The sequence below is a fragment of the Dendrobates tinctorius genome, unplaced genomic scaffold, assembly GCF_039654945.1.
Source record: "Dendrobates tinctorius isolate UK_male_01 unplaced genomic scaffold, ASM3965494v1 ptg000063l, whole genome shotgun sequence".
NCBI lineage: Eukaryota > Metazoa > Chordata > Amphibia > Anura > Dendrobatidae > Dendrobates > Dendrobates tinctorius.
The window spans coordinates 4,685,738-4,704,437 of NW_027361731.1; the positions used below are offsets into that span (position 1 = coordinate 4,685,738).

An 18,700-nucleotide genomic window follows, 5' to 3' on the forward strand; every position below is an offset into this window, starting at 1 on the left:
GCACCAGACAACAAGATTAAGCAAAAATAAATAAAAAGTATTAATAAAATATAACAGCAATTCAGTAATACCTCCCTTGGAAACTCCCTGAATCCCAAGTCACTGAATCTCAAGTCACACACTTACCACAGTTCGCACTTACTCTCAGGTCACACTCAGCTCGTTCACACTCGCTCAGGCAGAAAATTTAAAAGATTTTCCCCCTTTACCAGAACACCACCCTGCTGCTCAATGCACTTCCAAAAGGAGTTGTAGTAGTGTCTTTCTAAATTTGGGGTCTTATCGTGTGTGAAATGTGTCTCTTGTAACAAAACTATGTCCGCTCCAAGTTTCTTAATGTGTGTTAATACCGGAGACCTCTTAATCGGTGCATTCAGTCCTCTCACATTATATGATACAATGGTTGCTGCTTGCATCTTATCCATGGCAACTCACAGGAACCTTAGGCCTCAGACATTGAACAAAGCAGGATTTAGTGCTCCAATGTTGAATAGCAAGGCCTTTTAGTATGATAATGAGAAAACCCAAAACAGAACTTCAAAGCTTGCGTAGGAGCCACGTCAGCATGGGGCAGGAAGGTGCCTGAATTAGAATATACCTGTCAGCTACACACAGAAATACACATCCATTGTCTCTCCCAGCCGTCCTGACTCCCTCCTAGGATCATGGATTATGAGCACATCTTTCGAGTTATGGACTCATGGAAAATATCCGAGTGACCCTGAGGAAATCGCGCATCTGGCAGTGCGACTCCTGAGGCGGTGAGGGTTCTGGGGCCTGAGATACATAGATTGGCCCTCCACAGCGACCCATGGGGGCCATGTTTGCTCTCCACACGACAGGCAAAGCAAACTGCATTCACTTGTACCTCTCAGGTCTTGATCCGATCATGCTGTTAAAAGTTACCCCCTTTCTTAGATATTGGGAATAAGTTCTGCAGGGAGCTACAGGGTGGAGATTATTAGCCCACCCTCTGACACAGGGGGAGGGACCTAGCGTGCTTAAGAACTAGCAGCCCATCGCAGAGAGTCTCGCTCTCACAGAAGAACCAGACGATGATGATCTAAGAAGGAACTGGGGACAGATCTGCCAAGGGGAGCAGCGGCCCATGCTTTGGGGTCTGTCCGGCAACTAAGATTCTTGTACCTGTGGACTGCAGAGCTCCCGGCACCCACACGCAACCTACAATCTGGTAAATTGACCTCAGCTTAATATCTCTAAGTCTTGTACCCTTATTGTTATATTTTACTGACTGTAAATCCACTGTAATTCCATTGTATAGCTTACTGTATATTTCTGTAATTATCTAGTGCGCCCTTAAGGCAATTAAACCATAAAATTAATCTTGGGCTGATGCTTTTACTCTGATTACGAATCTTAGAATACCCAGCGGGTATCAGGACATCGGCGGCCATTTGCTCTAGGTGCAGTTCCCTTACTGACCTGAGAGACAAAGGGGGCGCCGGAGAGCTGTGCCTGTGTAGTTACGTCACATTGGTGACGTGGGAGGAACGGGTCCTGTTCCCCCACAGTGACCCCTCTAGATTTTCTGGAGGATGAGTATGAATACCAGGTGTTGTAGTAGTGTCTTTCTAAATTTGGGGCCTTATCGTGTGTGAAATGTGTTTCTTGTAACAAAACTATGTCCGCTCCAAGTATCTTAATGTGTGTTAATACCTGAGACCTCTTAATCGGTGCATTCAGTCCTCTCACGTTATATGATACAATGGTCATTGCTTGCATCTTATCATCCATGGCAACTCACAGGAACCTTAGGCCTCAGACATTGATTCTCGCCATTCCGCCAGAGAGTCAAGGGTGTGGGGAGGAGGTGAAAAACATGGGTGAAAGAAAGAGAAGATAAAATTAACAAACAAACATGGGATTGATACCCTATCATGAACATTTTGACTATCAGTCTCTTTAAGATAAACCCAGGGGGACCAATAAATTCTAGCATCTTATTGTCATATTAAACCACCTATGAGCTAGTAAAACAAAAATTAGCACAGTCTGTCCAGTTTAATGAGCATAGTTCAAGTAATAACGGAACGCTAAGCTCCCACTTGCCTTTTCTTGGCTTTCTTGCTCCTCGGACCACCTGCCTTCTTCCATTGGTCCCGTGTCGGTAATTTCGGAAGCTGGATATCTGTGTGTAGTAATCTGAGGTCCGGCATCAGATCAAGTGTGATCTTGAGTTCTTCACAGACCTTCACGACGTCTGTTGTTGTTCTATGAGTCTCCTGCCTTCCGCTGTGATCAGTAGACCGAAGGGGGAAGAGCCATTGGTACAAAAAATGCCTGTTTTTTTTTTTTTAAAGTATATCCGTTAAAGGCTTAAGTATGCGTCTTTTAGTTAAGGTTGAAGTGGTGAGATCTTGAAATACACGAAAAGATGTATTTCCGTATTTCAGTGTTTCCATTGATCTTGCTTTTTTAAGAATTTTCCCCTTCATACGAAAGTCTAAAATTCTGCAGATTACATCTCTTGGTGGATCTGTTGTCTTGGGCTTAGGTTTTAAAGCTCTATGTGCTCTTTCAAGAATCAACATTGGTCTTTCACTTGGATCCAGTAGGGGCGAGAATAATTCTGTCAGAGTCGCTGTCAAGTCTTCCTGACCATTTACCTCCGGTATACCCCGGACTTTAAGATTTTCTCCTGTTTCTATTTTTCATGTCCTCTAGTGCTGTATGTAGATTGTTAATATGATCCTCATGAAGTTGGAGTCCTGTAGATAACTCACTTGCGTACGTGGTTAGAGCAGCTTGTGCTCCCTCTAGTTCCGCTACTCTATTATCAATATGTTGGATGTCTTTTTTAATGTCGACTAAATCTTTTGGTAAAGGGGCCAGAGTAGAAGATAAGTTTTTAATAAAGCCTCTGGATATGGGTCCATCTTTGTCCTCTAAATCCGGGGACTCTACTTCTCCTTCTCTCCTTTCATTGCGGTCATTAAGGCGGGATGCGTCAAGCTTTAGTCCCCTTTGTTTTGTGATGAACTTCTCCATCTCTTTGTTTGATGGTGTCTCACTATTGCCAGACGCCCTGGATGTACGTCCTATTTTGACCATATTTCTTTTATTATACTTTGTGTGGAGTGGGATATAGCTCCTTTAATTGAGGCTGGAAAATCTTTTCGCAGTAGGTGCAGTGGTCAGCGTCTCGTGAAATGTTAGTACCCTGTTTGTCCTAATACTGCAAAGCACAGAAAGAGGAAAAAATCCTGAAAAAAAAGTGCAAAGAAAACACATTTAAAAAAATGTGGAGTATTAGCTGATATTTTGGCCAAAATACGTGAGCCCGTAACCTGCGTCAAAGATCTCCACGTATTTTGGCCAAAATATCAGCTAATACTCCACATTTTTTTAAATGTGTTTTCTTTGCACTTTTTTTCAGGGTGCAGCTGGGCCCACTTGGTTTCAAACACAAGTTTCTTGTGCATCTATATACCAGATAACCGCCCCCTCCATATATTGGTAGGATGTGAGCAGGTTATTTTGTTGGTATTTTTGCACCTGTGTTGCTATCCTAATTATATGGGTCCACTGCACCCTGATAGTGCATTGTCTGGAGGCCTGTACGGGTAAACCTTGTTGTTCCTTTACCCTGTTTGTCCACAATTTCTGGGTGTCATAGACCCTTTTTGACACTAGATGGTGTTCAGACTCTGTTTCTTCCCAGTGTTCATGCAGCTCATGAGTTAATGAGCTCCAAAAGAAGAAAAAAAAAAAAAAAAAAAAAAAAGTTTCCTATTTTCAAGCTCTGGCTGTAGTCTTCATTAGGGTCAAATATTACAGGAACTCTAGCCCCCATATGCACATATTCATGAGTTTAATGAGCGGTACCATGTGACCACTGAAGTAAGGAAGGGAGACCTTGGGACAAGCAGGGGGGCTGCAGAGACTGCGCCAGGAGGGGTAAGAATGACCTGACACCCCGCTCCCCCTCCGACCCCCTGGCGTATATGACTCGAATATAAGCCGAGAGGGGGGACTTTCAGCCCCCAAAAATGGGTTGAAAATCTCGGCTTATATTAGAGTATATACGGTAATCATCGTCTCCCTCACTGAGCACTATGTTTCCTCTTATGCCATACTGCAAGTGAGGGGATTTTAATTGATAATGTGTTCCCCTTAAATCTGAAGTGCCGTAGCTGTGTTAGAGCAGCGTTTGTTGACTCACTGTCTTACATACAACACTGTTCATTCAGGCGTGCCATGCTCATCAACCCTCCCGTTAAGGCTGCTGCTACTGGATTTCTGTCTGGAGGCAGGGGAGTGTACTGCGGGAGGTAAGGCCTGTTTCACACTTCCGTTTTCGACCATCAGTCAAAATCCGCCGTTTTTACAAAAAAACGGATCCGCCATTTTTTTGGCGGATCCGTTTTTTTGCCATTGAGTTGCATTACCGGCTGATCTTGATGTATGGCCATCCGGTGGATCTGTTTTTTTGCGGATCCGCCAAATTATTTGCGTCCGCCGACATGCCTGGACGGACCATGCAATTTTTTTTTTTTGCTGCAGGATCCGCATTTTACAGTGCGCATGCCCGGAGGAAGGAAGTCGGGAGGAAATTTAACCCTGAAATCGTTTCTGGCGGACGGAAAAAATTCTCTCTCTCTATCTGTCTCTGTCTCTCGTTCCTTTAAAATTCTTCAGTCGTCGGATCCGTCAAAAAACGGTCCGGTGGCATCCGTTCACATCAGTTAGCAACGGATCCGCTTAACTGACACAAAAAAACTGAAGTGTGAAACAAGCCTTTCCTTATGCTTCAGGTCTGTCCGCTTATCTCTGTCAGTATTGCTATACTGCCGGTGCCCCAACTCTCAGCTCTCCTTTATGCCTCTCCACATGCGGCACAGGCTATGTCCTGGAAGCACTAGTTAATCTCCTAGCCTCCCTGCTGCTCTCAATCCACAGCCTCAGAGTCCCCTCTTCTGTCTCCGTGCGCCTTCTGGGCCACACACAGCGCTCTGCTTCACTGACCGCACGTCTGTGGATTCTCCTCAGAAAAGCAGGAGGAGAGACCGGCTCCACTAAGCTGGTTGGGGAGGGGGACTAACCGCTCACCGCCAATGTCTCGCAGTCTGGGGTCCTCGCTGCCCTCCTCCAGATGATCTCCCTCGGGTATGCACCTCTCAGCAGCAGCTCTCCAATTATCAAGTGCGCTCCTCTGCTGATAGGGGGTGCAGGCCTCATCAGGCCTCACGCTCCTCCTCTGGTCCAGTTGTGGCCCCGTCTGACGGGTATTTCAGCCTGACGACTATCCCCAAATTGCTTGCAGGGGACTTCAGAAGGGTCTCTTGTGTAGCTTATTTATTGGAGCTGATTTCCTTGCCTCTCCAAGGTTGGATGGCTTAGATTGCTTTAGGGACAGCAGGAGCTCTCTCATGTGCATCCAGCTCCATCAGCGGCCATCTTGGAACCCCACATGAAGCGTCTTTTGAGAGTCTTTTTAAGATCTTCCTTTTGTTTAAGGGCTTCTTCAATCAATAATTTTCTAAAACTTTCTCTTTCCAGAGAAACGCCAAGTTTGCGGGCCATTTCTCCATTGAGCGCTGTAAAAGCTAGTTGTGCAAATAATGATAATGGTATAACCGTCCTTCACAACAAGTTGTATGAGCTGTCTTTTAAACATATCTGCTGTCATTGTTACAGTAGCTTTGTCACTTACAAAATTTCTTGTTAATGATGTTTGAGATGCTCTTTCCTCCTCCTTTGCCTGGCAGGAAGTGCTGGGCGCGGGTTTCTTGGTGCTGCTGTTATCTTTCTCAGTCACAGCTTTGAAAACTTCTGGGTGGAAGCCTTGGAAATGTCTTTTTAGATTGGAAGCTCTTGTAGGAGCATTTTTATCACTGCCTGAGTATGCACTGATTTTGGCATTACAGCATTTGTTTTCCTCTGGGTCTCTTGTCATACATTCAAAACACAAGCCGCGGAGACACCATCACATGTTTCTCAACGCAAGCAATGACTAGCCAGGTCTTTCCCCGAGAAGGAACAACCACGGGAAGGGCAGTCTCCAATAAAGGAAACTACCTATGCCAAAACATGGTATTCATCCACACACAGCTGTTTCAGGGTATTGCCCCTCATCAGTGTGGAGTAGGAAACTTTCCAGTAGGAGCAATGCCTAGTAGAAGACTGTGAAAAACGAGGATGAATGAACTCATGGAAATCAACATCCAACACTGCGGAGACACCATCACATGTTTCTCAACGCAGTGATTCTAGAGCAATGCCCCCATCCCTTATGGGACATATGTAAAAACATGCAAAACACGGGGAAAGACCTGGCTAGTCATTGCTTGCGTTGAGAAACATGTGATGGTGTCTCCGCGGCTTGTGTTTTGCATGTTTTTACATATTTCCCATAAGGGATGGGGGCATTGCTCTAGAATCACTTCGTTGAGAAACATGTGATGGTGTCTCCGCAGTGTTGGATGTTGATCTCCATGAGTTCATTCATCCTCATTTTTCACTTGTCATACATTGACACACAAAATATTTTTCATCTTGAGTCACTGTGAAATGCTCAAATACAGCTGACTTCATGGGGAGCTTCTTAGACATTATGTAATCATATAAATTCACTCTCAAAATAATTGTGTCCTATAAAATAATGTATAATTCCAGCAAGAACCGGGAACGATGTACAGTGGGGAAAATAAAAAGAATGGCGAGGTCTGCAATTGTACACTTCACCTGTGAGAGACAGACTAAAAAAAAATCCAGAAAATCACATTGTATGATTTAAATAATATGCATTTTATTGCATGAAATACATATTTGATACAATAGAAAAACAGAACTTAATATTTGGAACAGAAACCTTTGTTTGCAATTACAGAGGTCAGACATTTCATGTAGATTCTGTTTCTCTCAGTTGAAGTGTACCTATGATTAAAAATTTCAGACCTCTCCATTCTTTGTAGGTGGAAATCGACAGTGTATCAAATACATACTTTCCCCACTGTATAATTTTAGATAGAAATAAAACAAACTTTGCATAAATCAGTAGTACAGATGACAAATATAAAGTTTGTAAAATATGTTATTAGATAGCTTTACTTTGAATTTCCAATCTCAGGCTTTTCTTAGGGTACAGCTCACTAAATGCTTCACAGTCTTTGGAGAGGGGAGGAGGGAGGGAGCAAGTATGTTGTGTATCATACTCCAGGAGCAAAGAAACTGAGAACAGAGCTAATAACTTGATGTTTAGGCTTCTATACCTATACAAGTCCTCATATAAGTCCTCATCAATCCTGTTGCTGTATTTTCCCTGTATATTGTATGTATATTGTATAGAAGCTAGCTTCCCAAAAGTATATGAGCTCAAAGAAAAAGCAAACAAGCATACAAAGAGAACATACAGTATACTGGACTATTGATTTATGCACAGTTTATTGAAAGTTTTAATATGCTTTAAGAAGTGATTACCTTAATCTTGTTATCCTGTTCACTCTAGCAATTCTTCTGAGATGAGTGCAGGCCTTCCTTCTTTCTGAGTGTGTTTACTTTGTACCCTTGTCTGTAGAGGAGGAGCTTCACTGGTGCTGGAGTGCAGCACTGACTTATCTCAGCTAAGACAAAGTTTAGATCCTCAGGCTACATTCAAACCATGGGAGTAGCCAGGATCAAACCTAGGGGGGGCAGAACCTCATAGTGTTCCACAGAACCTCATACTGCACACCTCAGCTGCTGCAGAACCTCATACTGCATACCCCTACACTTGAAGATAAAGCCTGCACCTTAAGAAGATATGGTGAATGCAGTCTATTTATTCCAACTATCAGTTGATGTTGATGTTACTGAAGACGAGCAATGCCTGTCCTGGGCATCCTTTTGAGCAGCTATGAGGTGTACCTGAATGGTGCTAAAAAAAGGAGTGTTAGTCTGTGTGCTACCCGGCTTTCATTCTTTTTGGTACAGATAAGATATGGAGAGACAGATATGGATAAATGGATGGATGGAACAAATTTCTAATCTGCTTCTGCTATTGAAAACATTATCTATGAGCTCAAAAACCTTTCAGGTGATGCGGTTTTTTGAAATGCTGATCTGCTTTTGCAGCTGAAAAACGTATCCTCAAAAAACGCAGCAGAAACGCTGTGTGTGAATGTAGCCTTAGATCAGGAATAGAACAGTCATTTATAGGACATTTCATAACTTTACCAAATTCCTATGAAAAAATATTCAGCACATTTATTATATATTTTAGGAGTCTGTCCATTTTATACCGACTCCACCAAAATGAGCTCCAACTCCACAGCCCTGGCGATCGTGCTACAGTTCAGGCGCCACCACTGGCACTTGCCTGCTAAATGTGAATTTTTTTTTTTTTTCAAGACTTATTTTATTCAGTATGTAAAATAGAGGGCAGGTCCCTGAGGAATCGTCGACCTGTCATAAGCCATACAGATGAATATGTAAGTAGAGCAGCACATAAAGAGCCCCGCTCCAGAGCACGAGAATCTCATTACCGCACATAAAGAGCTCCGCTCACAAGCCGACCACAGCCCCGCCCCAGAGCACGAGAATCTCATTACCTGAAAATTGCAAATACAGATTAAACAACAACCACAAGATGGATTTCATCACCAGGTATCAATGTAATCAGTGTAACGGCGCCAACCTGACACTGTCTGTAGGTTACTGTGCACAATCCTGCTGACAGGTTCCCTTTGAATCATATTAATCAGATGGGCACTGACCATTCAGAAGCTTTTCCCTTATCTCAGGCCAAGTTGGATTACACGTAACTGTAATAAGCAAATCTGGACGGCCGTATATCCGAACATATGTCATGTTGGGATCAGTCTGCGTTAGATTATAGTGATCGCTGTCTTGGCCATTCCACAATATTATCGGATATTGCAGAACATCATATAATCTATGTGTTTCTACGTTGAAGATGTTCTCTCCGTCACTGAATAATTCTATCTCGGCTTAGAAAGTCCCTTCCAACCATTACAATAGCTCCTTCATTAACACTGGGAGAAGTAAATCTCCTTTTGTTGTCACCAACCGGTGTCTTGTCTGCTCTTATTACAGCCTGATATTCCGCACTTGGCATTCTTCCTATTGCTAATCTACAAAGGTTTAACTGATTATGTTGATGGGGAAAAATCTTTGCAAATTCAAAACAATGTCCTTTTGGGTCTCAGGTATAACTTCACAACGTCGATCAGCTCGCATCTGTTCATCTCCCAAACAGTAAACTTGTAAAAGTGGGTCTTGATTTGCTACAGGAAGCATCGGACCTTTTTTGATATATTTGGCCCTGGACTTTAAAAATTGGCATAAATCCTTCAAGTTCAGCTGTCTACCAAAGGTGTCACCTGTAAAGATGGATTGTGTCTCCTAATAATTTGCAGTAAATGCTTAGACTCATGAGTTGTTCCCAACACGTATGAAAAAAGTGGTTCGGGAGGTAGAGATAAAGGTGGCAAACTGACTTTACCATTGACCACCACATACCAGGCGATTTAGTTAAACTTCTTTGCTTGACAGTGTTCTCATATTACGTCCATTTTGCCTATTATGACTTTCAGATGTGACCTATAGTCCTGAATTGAGTCGTAGTGAAACACTTCCAAGCTCAGGTCAGCCTGCCTAGGTCATTTTGATGACGTTCATCTCCTTTTGTTCAGATGTTTCCAAATCCCTTGATTCAGCCTGTCTTTATTTTACACTAAATACTATAAAATAATAAATCTCCTCATATGTTTCCCTTATTATCTCCAGTCATTGTATTATTACACAGGATTTTTATGATGTTACATCGGCTCATCTTCTCATTCAGGTCTCTACAATATCGGATCCTCTCAGTGAAGATCTTCTATATAAGAGAATTTTCCTGATTTACCCATCAAGGATGGATATGGACAGAGACAAGATGGCGGAGAGGATATTACACCTCACCCTAGAGATCCTCTTCCATCTTACTGGAGAGGTGAGAGATTCTGATGACGTCACATTACATCATTCTTATCTATGGGAATAACAGATGGACAGAACTGGAGAGGTGAGGACTCTGGAAATGTCTGTAGTGAGATTTATTAATGTGTCTCTCCATAACCAGGATTACACAGTGGTGAAGAAGACCCCTAGTGAGCGCTGTCAGGACCCTGTGTCTGAGGGATGGGGAAGACCGCTGAGCCCAATCACGGGGCCTCCACCTCACCACCTGATGTATGAAGACATCAATGACCAGAGGATCCTAGAACTCGTCTACAAGATGATTGAGCTGATGACTGGAGAGGTGACACTGCTGGGAATGCTGGGACATTATACAGTAACGCTATGAAGGGATTGGGGGGATGACAGTATCATTGTATGTGTCAGGTTCCTATAAGGTGTCAGGATGTCTCCGTCTATTTCTCCATGGAGGAGTGGGAGTATTTAGAAGGACACAAATATCTGTACATGGACGTCATGATGGAGGTTCCCCAGGCCCTCACATCACCAGGTAATAGACAGGACTAAATACACTCGGTCTAGAATTATCTGTATGTAAAGAATGAATTCAGTCCTTGTATGTGTTTCCTCCAGATCTATCCAGTAAGAGGACAACACCAGAGAGATGTCCCCGTCCTCTTCTTCCACAGGACTGTAAGCAAGAAGATCCCAGTGCTCCTCAGGATCATCAGGTAGATGGAGAGAAGGTGTCATGAGATCTCCCCTATGATGTGTAGACGGCTGTGAAGGTCTTGTACTCAGTCTTGTTTTATCCACCAGTATTATATGTTTTATACTTGTGTAATGAGAACGGTGGAGATGGCAGGATTAGAGCTGATCATAGATGGGACTTCTCCATCTGTCTGTGACTATTACAATATTTGTTTCAGGGTGAAGATCTGACCCATATTAATACTACAGAGACATATGTGAGAGGTGATGAGCGGTGTAAAGAGGAGATTCCTACATATGGCTACCCAGGTGAGTAGTAATGATGAACACATTTTTTCAGAAAACGATCGCCAGGCATAAATTCGGCACAGATATGGAACATTCGGATTTGTGATCGGAAACATGAGCAAAAATTTTTAAAATATTAAAAAATCAGAAACATTTGATTAAAAAGTGCAGGAAAATGTGTGTGTTGCCACAAAAGTATTTTCAGCTCTTTTGTAACCATAATGGTGGTGTATCATGAGTGTGGGGCACGTGTTTGATGAGGGGAGCGGTTTTGCAGAGCTCAGAGGCGCGGCGTGCTTGTAAACAGTCATTTTTTTTTTTTCTCCTAACTTTGTGTGTGCACATTGTGGCGAACCAATCATGGCGCAGGAAACATCCACAATGTCCTGACACAACGACTTGTGTCATTGGCTGCTGAAATCACATGTCCTTCAGCATATCAATAGGGGCCATCTTGTTTTAGTGCCATTTTGACACTGTAAGGCTATATGCCCACATTGCAGAAATGCTGTGGAATTGTCCGCAGAATTTCTTCAACTCCCCGCCTCAGGTAAAACGCATGCGGAATTCGCATGCGTTTTCCCACAAAACACAAGCGTTTTGCAAGCGTTTTTAGCTTGCGGAATGCTTGTGTTTTTTCAAGCGATTTTGAAGCATCGCTTGGAAAAGTGATTAACCGATTGGTCAAACATAGTGCTTTGACAAGTGTGACCAACTTTTTACTATTGAGGCTGCCTATGCATTCTAAAGATAGAATGTTAAAAAAAAAAAATAAAAAAAAATATATATATATATAATATAGTTATTCTCACCTTCTGACGGCCCCAATGTCCTTAGTGGCTCTTCCGATGGGTTCCGTTCCCAGGCGTACTTTGCGCGAAGGACCTTTTGTGACGTCACAGTCGTGTGACCGCTACGTCATCTGAGCTGATTCGCGCAATGCATCCCTGGGAACGGAAGTTGCTGGCAGCGCCGCTGAGGACCGGGAGGGCTCCAGGGCCAACAGAGGGTAAGTATATCCCTATTTTTTTTTTATTTTTATTCTATTTTTTTTCTTTACAGGAATATGGTACCCAGGGAGTGGAGGAGAGTCTCCTCTCCTCCAGACCCTGGGTACCATCCTCACAATTTTTTGTGTTGCCCGCTGTATTCCACATTGTCATTTTGTGACGGTGATATAAAGCCGTCTGCAACCTTTTCATTTAGTGGCATTGAAGTTGTTCTGTGTGCAGAGCTGTTGCACATAATTTTTTTTTTTTTTTTTTCTTTTTACAAACGTGATACAGCAGCCGAGATCTGAGTTTGAAATTGTTTGGAGGCGATCTTCTAGATTATGTGCATCTTTGGAATCCAGTTTCTTATGGTCATCTTTTATGCCTAGCTTGAGACGCACATCTGTTACACCTATCTTCTGACGAGCATCAAACACTCTCTGGTAATTGGTGTTGGGCAGATGAGTAAGGCTGTGTGCCCACGTTGCGTTTTTTAAGCTTTTTTGTCGCCACGGAAACACTTAAAAAACCGCTAACAAAACGCATTCTCATGCAGTCTTATGGGATTCCACATTTGCTGTGCTAATGCTGCGTATTTTTCCGCTGCGGAATTGCATAGCAGTAAAATCCGCAGCATGTTCATTAATTCTGTGGAATCGCAGCAATTCCGCCGCCATAGGATTGCATTGAAACGCTCACTTTACGCATGCGGCTATTCCCACCATGCGTAAAGTGAGCGCTTCATGTGCAGATGGTACCCAGGATCTGGAGAAGAGGAGGGGGGGAACACACAGCTCCACTGGGCGCGCCCTCATCCCAGCCTGCAGCAACAGTACCGGTAAGGTATATCTGCATTATAAGACACACACACCCATTTACCCCCCCCCAAATTTTTTTTGGGGAAAGTGCGTCTTATAATGCGTAAAATACGGTATATCAGAATTGTCTCTTACTCACCAATCCCAGGTTCAGCCTCTGATTCCGGTGCCTGTTATTGTCTGCACAACTAATGTTATGTCAACACTACTGGATCCAATACCTGAACTCAGCAGCTTCAAGTGAGCTGACGCCATGAGTCACCAGAGCCATTGAGCTCACCGACTGGCTGCAGAGTTGTAGACGTGACTTGAGCACTGCAAACAATGACAGGCACCAGGAACTGACAAGGAAAAAGAAAAAAGGTCCAGCTTTGCAAATTCAAGTCCAATTTATTGTTAAAAACAAGTCCAAAACAGAGCAAAAAATGGTGTGTTCACATGAGTAACAAGTAGTAGATTACGCGTTTCGAACAATAGCTTGTTCTTTCTCAAAACTACTTCCCTTGGGTGTTACTGCAATATATACTCTTTACACCCAGTAAATTACAAACACATGGTGTGAAGGGAGAAAGAAAAAAAAAAAAAAAAGGGGAGAGGGAAACATGTGTGAGATATAAAAAATAACATTACAAAGAAAAACACATTTTTTGTGAAAAGAGGGGGGAGACAAAAAAGAAAACAAAAAAGAATAAAAAAACAAACAATTTTTTTTAAAAAGTTTTTTTGTGTGTGTATATATATATATATATATACATACACATACAATTATAATAACATCAATAATGAAACATAATTTCTCTTCTGGCATTCAATCCATTTGGAAAGCATGTATTTAGATAGAAAATCCAATATGCTTCGCGTGTTAGAAGACGTTTTTTCAGATCTCCACCTCTTATATGTGGTGTTATTCTCTCAATGCCCATGACACGAAAAAATTCAGTACTTCTTTGGTGTTCATTAATGAAGTGTCTGGATGCAGATGAGATGGAGCGATTAATACTGGAAGGAGATAAGATGTCAGTTATATGTTCAGATATGCGAGTCTTGAGCATGCGAGATGTGCAGCCCACATATCTCAAGTTGCATTTGGAGCAAACAATCACATATACTACATTTTTACTATTGCAATTAATATATTGTTTTATTTTATGTTCATTACACTTAGTACCATCAAAAAAGGAATGAACATTATTAGAATGTGCACATGTTCTGCATCTGGATGTACCGCAGCGGTAAAAACCGCAGCAGTGTAGCCATGTCCGAGATCCAGTTTTAGAGCTAAAAAAGCTAGGAGACACTATGTCTGATAAGGTGTTGGCTTTTTTAGCAACCACTCTGCAGCCGTTAGATAAAATGCTAGACAAAACCTCATCTTCAAACAGAATAGGTAGATGTTTCAAGAAGAGTGCTTTAATGGTGTTAAACTGAGAACTATATTGGATAGAGCAAACCATCTTATCTGGATTTTTATCATTATTGTATACCTTTGGTAATAACAAATCATGTCTTTTTTTTTCTTTTGTACAATTTTCTTTGCTCTATCAAGACACCAATTAGAGTAACCCCTCTTGCTCAGCTTGTTGCAGCATGACTCAATTTCTCCTTTCAGGGCATTGTCATCACTGCAATTTCTAGTGATTCTAGTGAGCTCCCCCACTGGTATAGATTTAATAGTGTGCCCGGGATGGCTACTAGATGCATGTAAAATGGTGTTACCAGAAAGTGGCTTGCAGAATGTAGCAGTGCTGATGACAGCACCTGCAATACCTTTTAGTTTAAGATCCAGAAACGAAATTACATGTGGATCCGTCATAAATGTAAATTTGAGATTGAAATCATTAAAGTTGAAATATTCTATTAGTTCTGGTATGGCAGATACATCACCACTCCAAATAAGGAGTGTATCATCAATGAATCTGCCATACCAAAAAATACTAGACAAAAATGGATTATTGTCAGAAATTGGATGCTTCAATTAAAATTCAACAACAAAATAACAACTTGAGCTACAAACAACGAAAAGCTATTGATGAAATTAAGAAAACTACTGAAATAACAGTCAAAAGTGCAGACAAGGGCGGCTTGATTGTGATCATGGACACTGCGCAATATAGAGACCAAATGAATGTTCTACTGAGTGACAGTTCTACATATAGAAAATTGCCTCATGATCCTACAAAGGATTTTCAAAGAAAAATTTTCAAACTAATTGAAGAGGGGGCAGCATTGGGTGTTCTGACAAAGGCTCAGGTAGATTTTTTAAAAATTGATTCTCCAACTATTCCTACAATCTATGGGCTTCCTAAGGTTCATAAAAATATATCACCACCCCCTATGCGCCCAATTGTTTCAGGCATTGGGTCTCTCACGGAACACCTCAGCCAGTGGGTAGATTCTTTGCTACAGCCTCTGGTTACACGAGTGCCGGGGTTCCTGAGGGACTCAAAAGCCATATTGCATCAATTTTCTAATGTAGTTTGGAATAGTGGTTTTCAGTGGATTAGCTGTGACGTTACTGCTATTTACACCTCTATTCCTCAAGATGTTGCAATCAGAGCATTGCAATTTCACCTGCATAAATATAGTAACTATACTAATGAATTGTGTGATTATATCATGCAGGTTATTTATTTCCTAATGCTTCACAATTATTTCTTTTTTGATGGAGAGTTTTTTCTACAATGCAGAGGAGTATCAATGGGCGGCAAACATTCGCCATCGGTGGCTAATCTTGTTATGTCGCACTGGGAGGAGGTAATTTTGTATTCTGACAATCCATTTTTGTCTAGTATTTTTTGGTATGGCAGATTCATTGATGATACACTCCTTATTTGGAGTGGTGATGTATCTGCCATACCAGAACTAATAGAATATTTCAACTTTAATGATTTCAATCTCAAATTTACATTTATGACGGATCCACATGTAATTTTGTTTCTGGATCTTAAACTAAAAGGTATTGCAGGTGCTGTCATCAGCACTGCTACATTCTGCAAGCCACTTTCTGGTAACACCATTTTACATGCATCTAGTAAAATAGCACACTATTAAATCTATACCAGTGGGGGAGCTCACTAGAATCACTAGAAATTGCAGTGATGACAATGCCCTGAAAGGAGAAATTGAGTCATGCTGCAACAAGCTGAGCAAGAGGGGTTACTCTAATTGGTGTCTTGATAGAGCAAAGAAAATTGTACAAAAGAAAAAAAGACATGATTTGTTATTGCCAAAGGTATATAATAATGATAAAAATCCAGATAAGATGGTTTGCTCTATCCAATATAGTTCTCAGTTTAACACCATTAAAGCACTCTTCTTGAAACATCTACCTATTCTGTTTGAAGATGAGGTTTTGTCTAGCATTTTATCTAACGGCTGCAGAGTGGTTGCTAAAAAAGCCAACACCTTATCAGACATAGTGTCTCCTAGCTTTTTTAGCTCTAAAACTGGATCTCGGACATGGCTACACTGCTGCGGTTTTTACCGCTGCAGCACTTCTAGATGCAGAACATGTGCACATTCTAATAATGTTCATTCCTTTTTTGATGGTACTAAGTGTAATGAACATAAAATAAAACAATATATTAATTGCAATAGTAAAAATGTAGTATATGTGATTGCCTGCTCCAAATGCAACTTGAGATATGTGGGCTGCACATCTCGCATGCTCAAGACTCGCATATCTGAACATATAACTGACATCTTATCTCCTTCCAGTATTAATCGCTCCATCTCATCTGCATCCAGACACTTCATTAATGAACACCAAAGAAGTACTGAATTTTTTCGTGTCATGGGCATTGAGAGAATAACACCACATATAAGAGGTGGAGATCTGAAAAAACGTCTTCTAACACGCGAAGCATATTGGATTTTCTATCTAAATACATGCTTTCCAAATGGATTGAATGCCAGAAGAGAAATTATGTTTCATTATTGATGTTATTATAACTGTGTGTGTGTGTGTGTATATATATATATATATATATATATATATATATATATATATATATATATATAATATATACAGTATATATATGCACAAAAAAACTTTTTAAAAAATTGTTTGTTTTTTTATTCTTTTTTGTTTTCTTTTTTGTCTCCCCCCTCTTTTCACAAAAAATGTGTTTTTCTTTGTAATGTTATTTTTTATATCTCACACATGTTTCCCTCTCCCCTTTTTTTTTTTTTTTCTTTCTCCCTTCACACCATGTGTTTGTAATTTACTGGGTGTAAAGAGTATATATTGCAGTAACACCCAAGGGAAGTAGTTTTGAGAAAGAACAAGCTATTGTTCGAAACGCGTAATCTACTACTTGTTACTCATGTGAACACACCATTTTTTGCTCTGTTTTGGACTTGTTTTTAACAATAAATTGGACTTGAATTTGCAAAGCTGGACCTTTTTTCTTTTTCCTTGGTTACTGCGTGAAGACTGCACGTGGTCCGGGCTATCCACTACACATGCCTTCAGGTGAGCTGGCCTTTTTTTTTTTTCTCACCAGGAACTGACACTCGGCGCTGGCCCCGGGAGGGTGAGGAAAAAACTTTATTTATAATTGCAGCTAATGAGAGAAGGATTTTCTGAAATTAGAAAACCCATTTAATTACGGTAACTGCTAATACAAGTTACTGTGGGTCTTGGCCGCAAATTAAAAACATACAATTTACTGTTTCTTATAAACTGATAGCTCAGCACTGATTTTTTTAATGGGATTTTTTAATGGAAATTAAAAGCTGCGTTTTACAGTACGAGCAAAAGTTATGGGGTTTCCGAAATCTCATGCAAACGCTTGTTGTTGTTGTTTTTTTTTTTTTTTTTTTTCTTCTGACTAAATTTGAGAACGGCAGCGTTTAGTCTGCAGCATGTCACTTTTTTCAGTGTTTTTCACTGTTTCGCCCATAGAAAGTTCTGAGCGAGTGCAAAACTTCTGCAAAATACTCAACTATTTTTGCAGCATTTTTAAAGAATTTTGGGGAAAACTTGTTTAATAAAGTTGGTCCTGTGTAGACAAAGCACACGTGTAATCCACACCCAATAAAATGCAGCAAAACTAGCGTTTTGAACACAGTAGTTTTACTGCCTAGAGAGCTGGTTTGGGCTTCAGAAACAAAATGCTGCGTGTGACCATAATAATCTTTATTTTTATATAGCGCTAACATATTCCGCAGCGCTTTGGCTTTAAGGAGAATTATGATCAGCCAATTGGCTCGGCACCCCGCAGCAGTCCCAGTTTCTTATGTGGCCCCTTTGAAAAATTAATTGTCCACCCCTGTTCTAGATTATACAGGCCTCATCCACACTAAAAAAAAATTTTCATATTACTAACGTGATACAGATATGGTGATCTCAGTTTGAGATGGTTTTGAACATCTAGTCAATGTTTTACAGGCCCCCCCCCCCCCCCCAAAAAAAAAAAAATTTTGTTGATCACTAATGTGATACAGTAGGGGACATCTCACTTTGAAATTTTTTGGAGCAGGTCTTCTTTGTCATACAGGCCTCATCCATACTGAAACAATTTTTTCGTCTGTGAGTAAAGTGATTCATCACGCCATATTTCACCTTCCCGTTTTGTGCTGCTGAAATTCAGCTGTGTGCAGAGGTTGTGCAGAGTAAAAAAAAAATCTAATTTTTAGTTGCTAATAGTGTGCTCCTAGCACACTATCTGAGCAACATGACTGGGAAAAAGTGAGGCCGTGGTGGAAGGGGGATTAGGCTTGGTGTTCGAGGTGTATGTGGGGTAGGTGTTAATGTTTCTGCACTAGTGAACCAACAACATGACATCCTATCCAAAGACCACTGACAACTTATATTACTGGATGTTAAAGATGGGAATGACGTGTCATACAAAGTGCTGCTAATGAAGGATCCAAACAGAATGTACTTGGAAAGATTTATTGTGAAGGTTTTAAAAGTCAATGTGTTTGGACCTCATCATCAGGACAAAAACCTAGGTTTCCAAGACT

General features: G+C 41.1%; 1 protein-coding gene across 1 annotated transcript in view; it reads left to right on the forward strand.

Annotated features, from left to right (window-relative positions):
• The window catches only part of LOC141094137 (uncharacterized), a 91,016-nt gene that overhangs the window by 44,634 nt on the left and 27,682 nt on the right, over positions 1 to 18,700 (forward strand). The window contains 5 exon segments of the mRNA XM_073579874.1: positions 9,806 to 9,955; positions 10,085 to 10,264; positions 10,348 to 10,471; positions 10,555 to 10,652; positions 10,851 to 10,941. Of these exon segments, the coding sequence (XP_073435975.1) occupies positions 9,806 to 9,955; positions 10,085 to 10,264; positions 10,348 to 10,471; positions 10,555 to 10,652; positions 10,851 to 10,941 (643 nt within the window).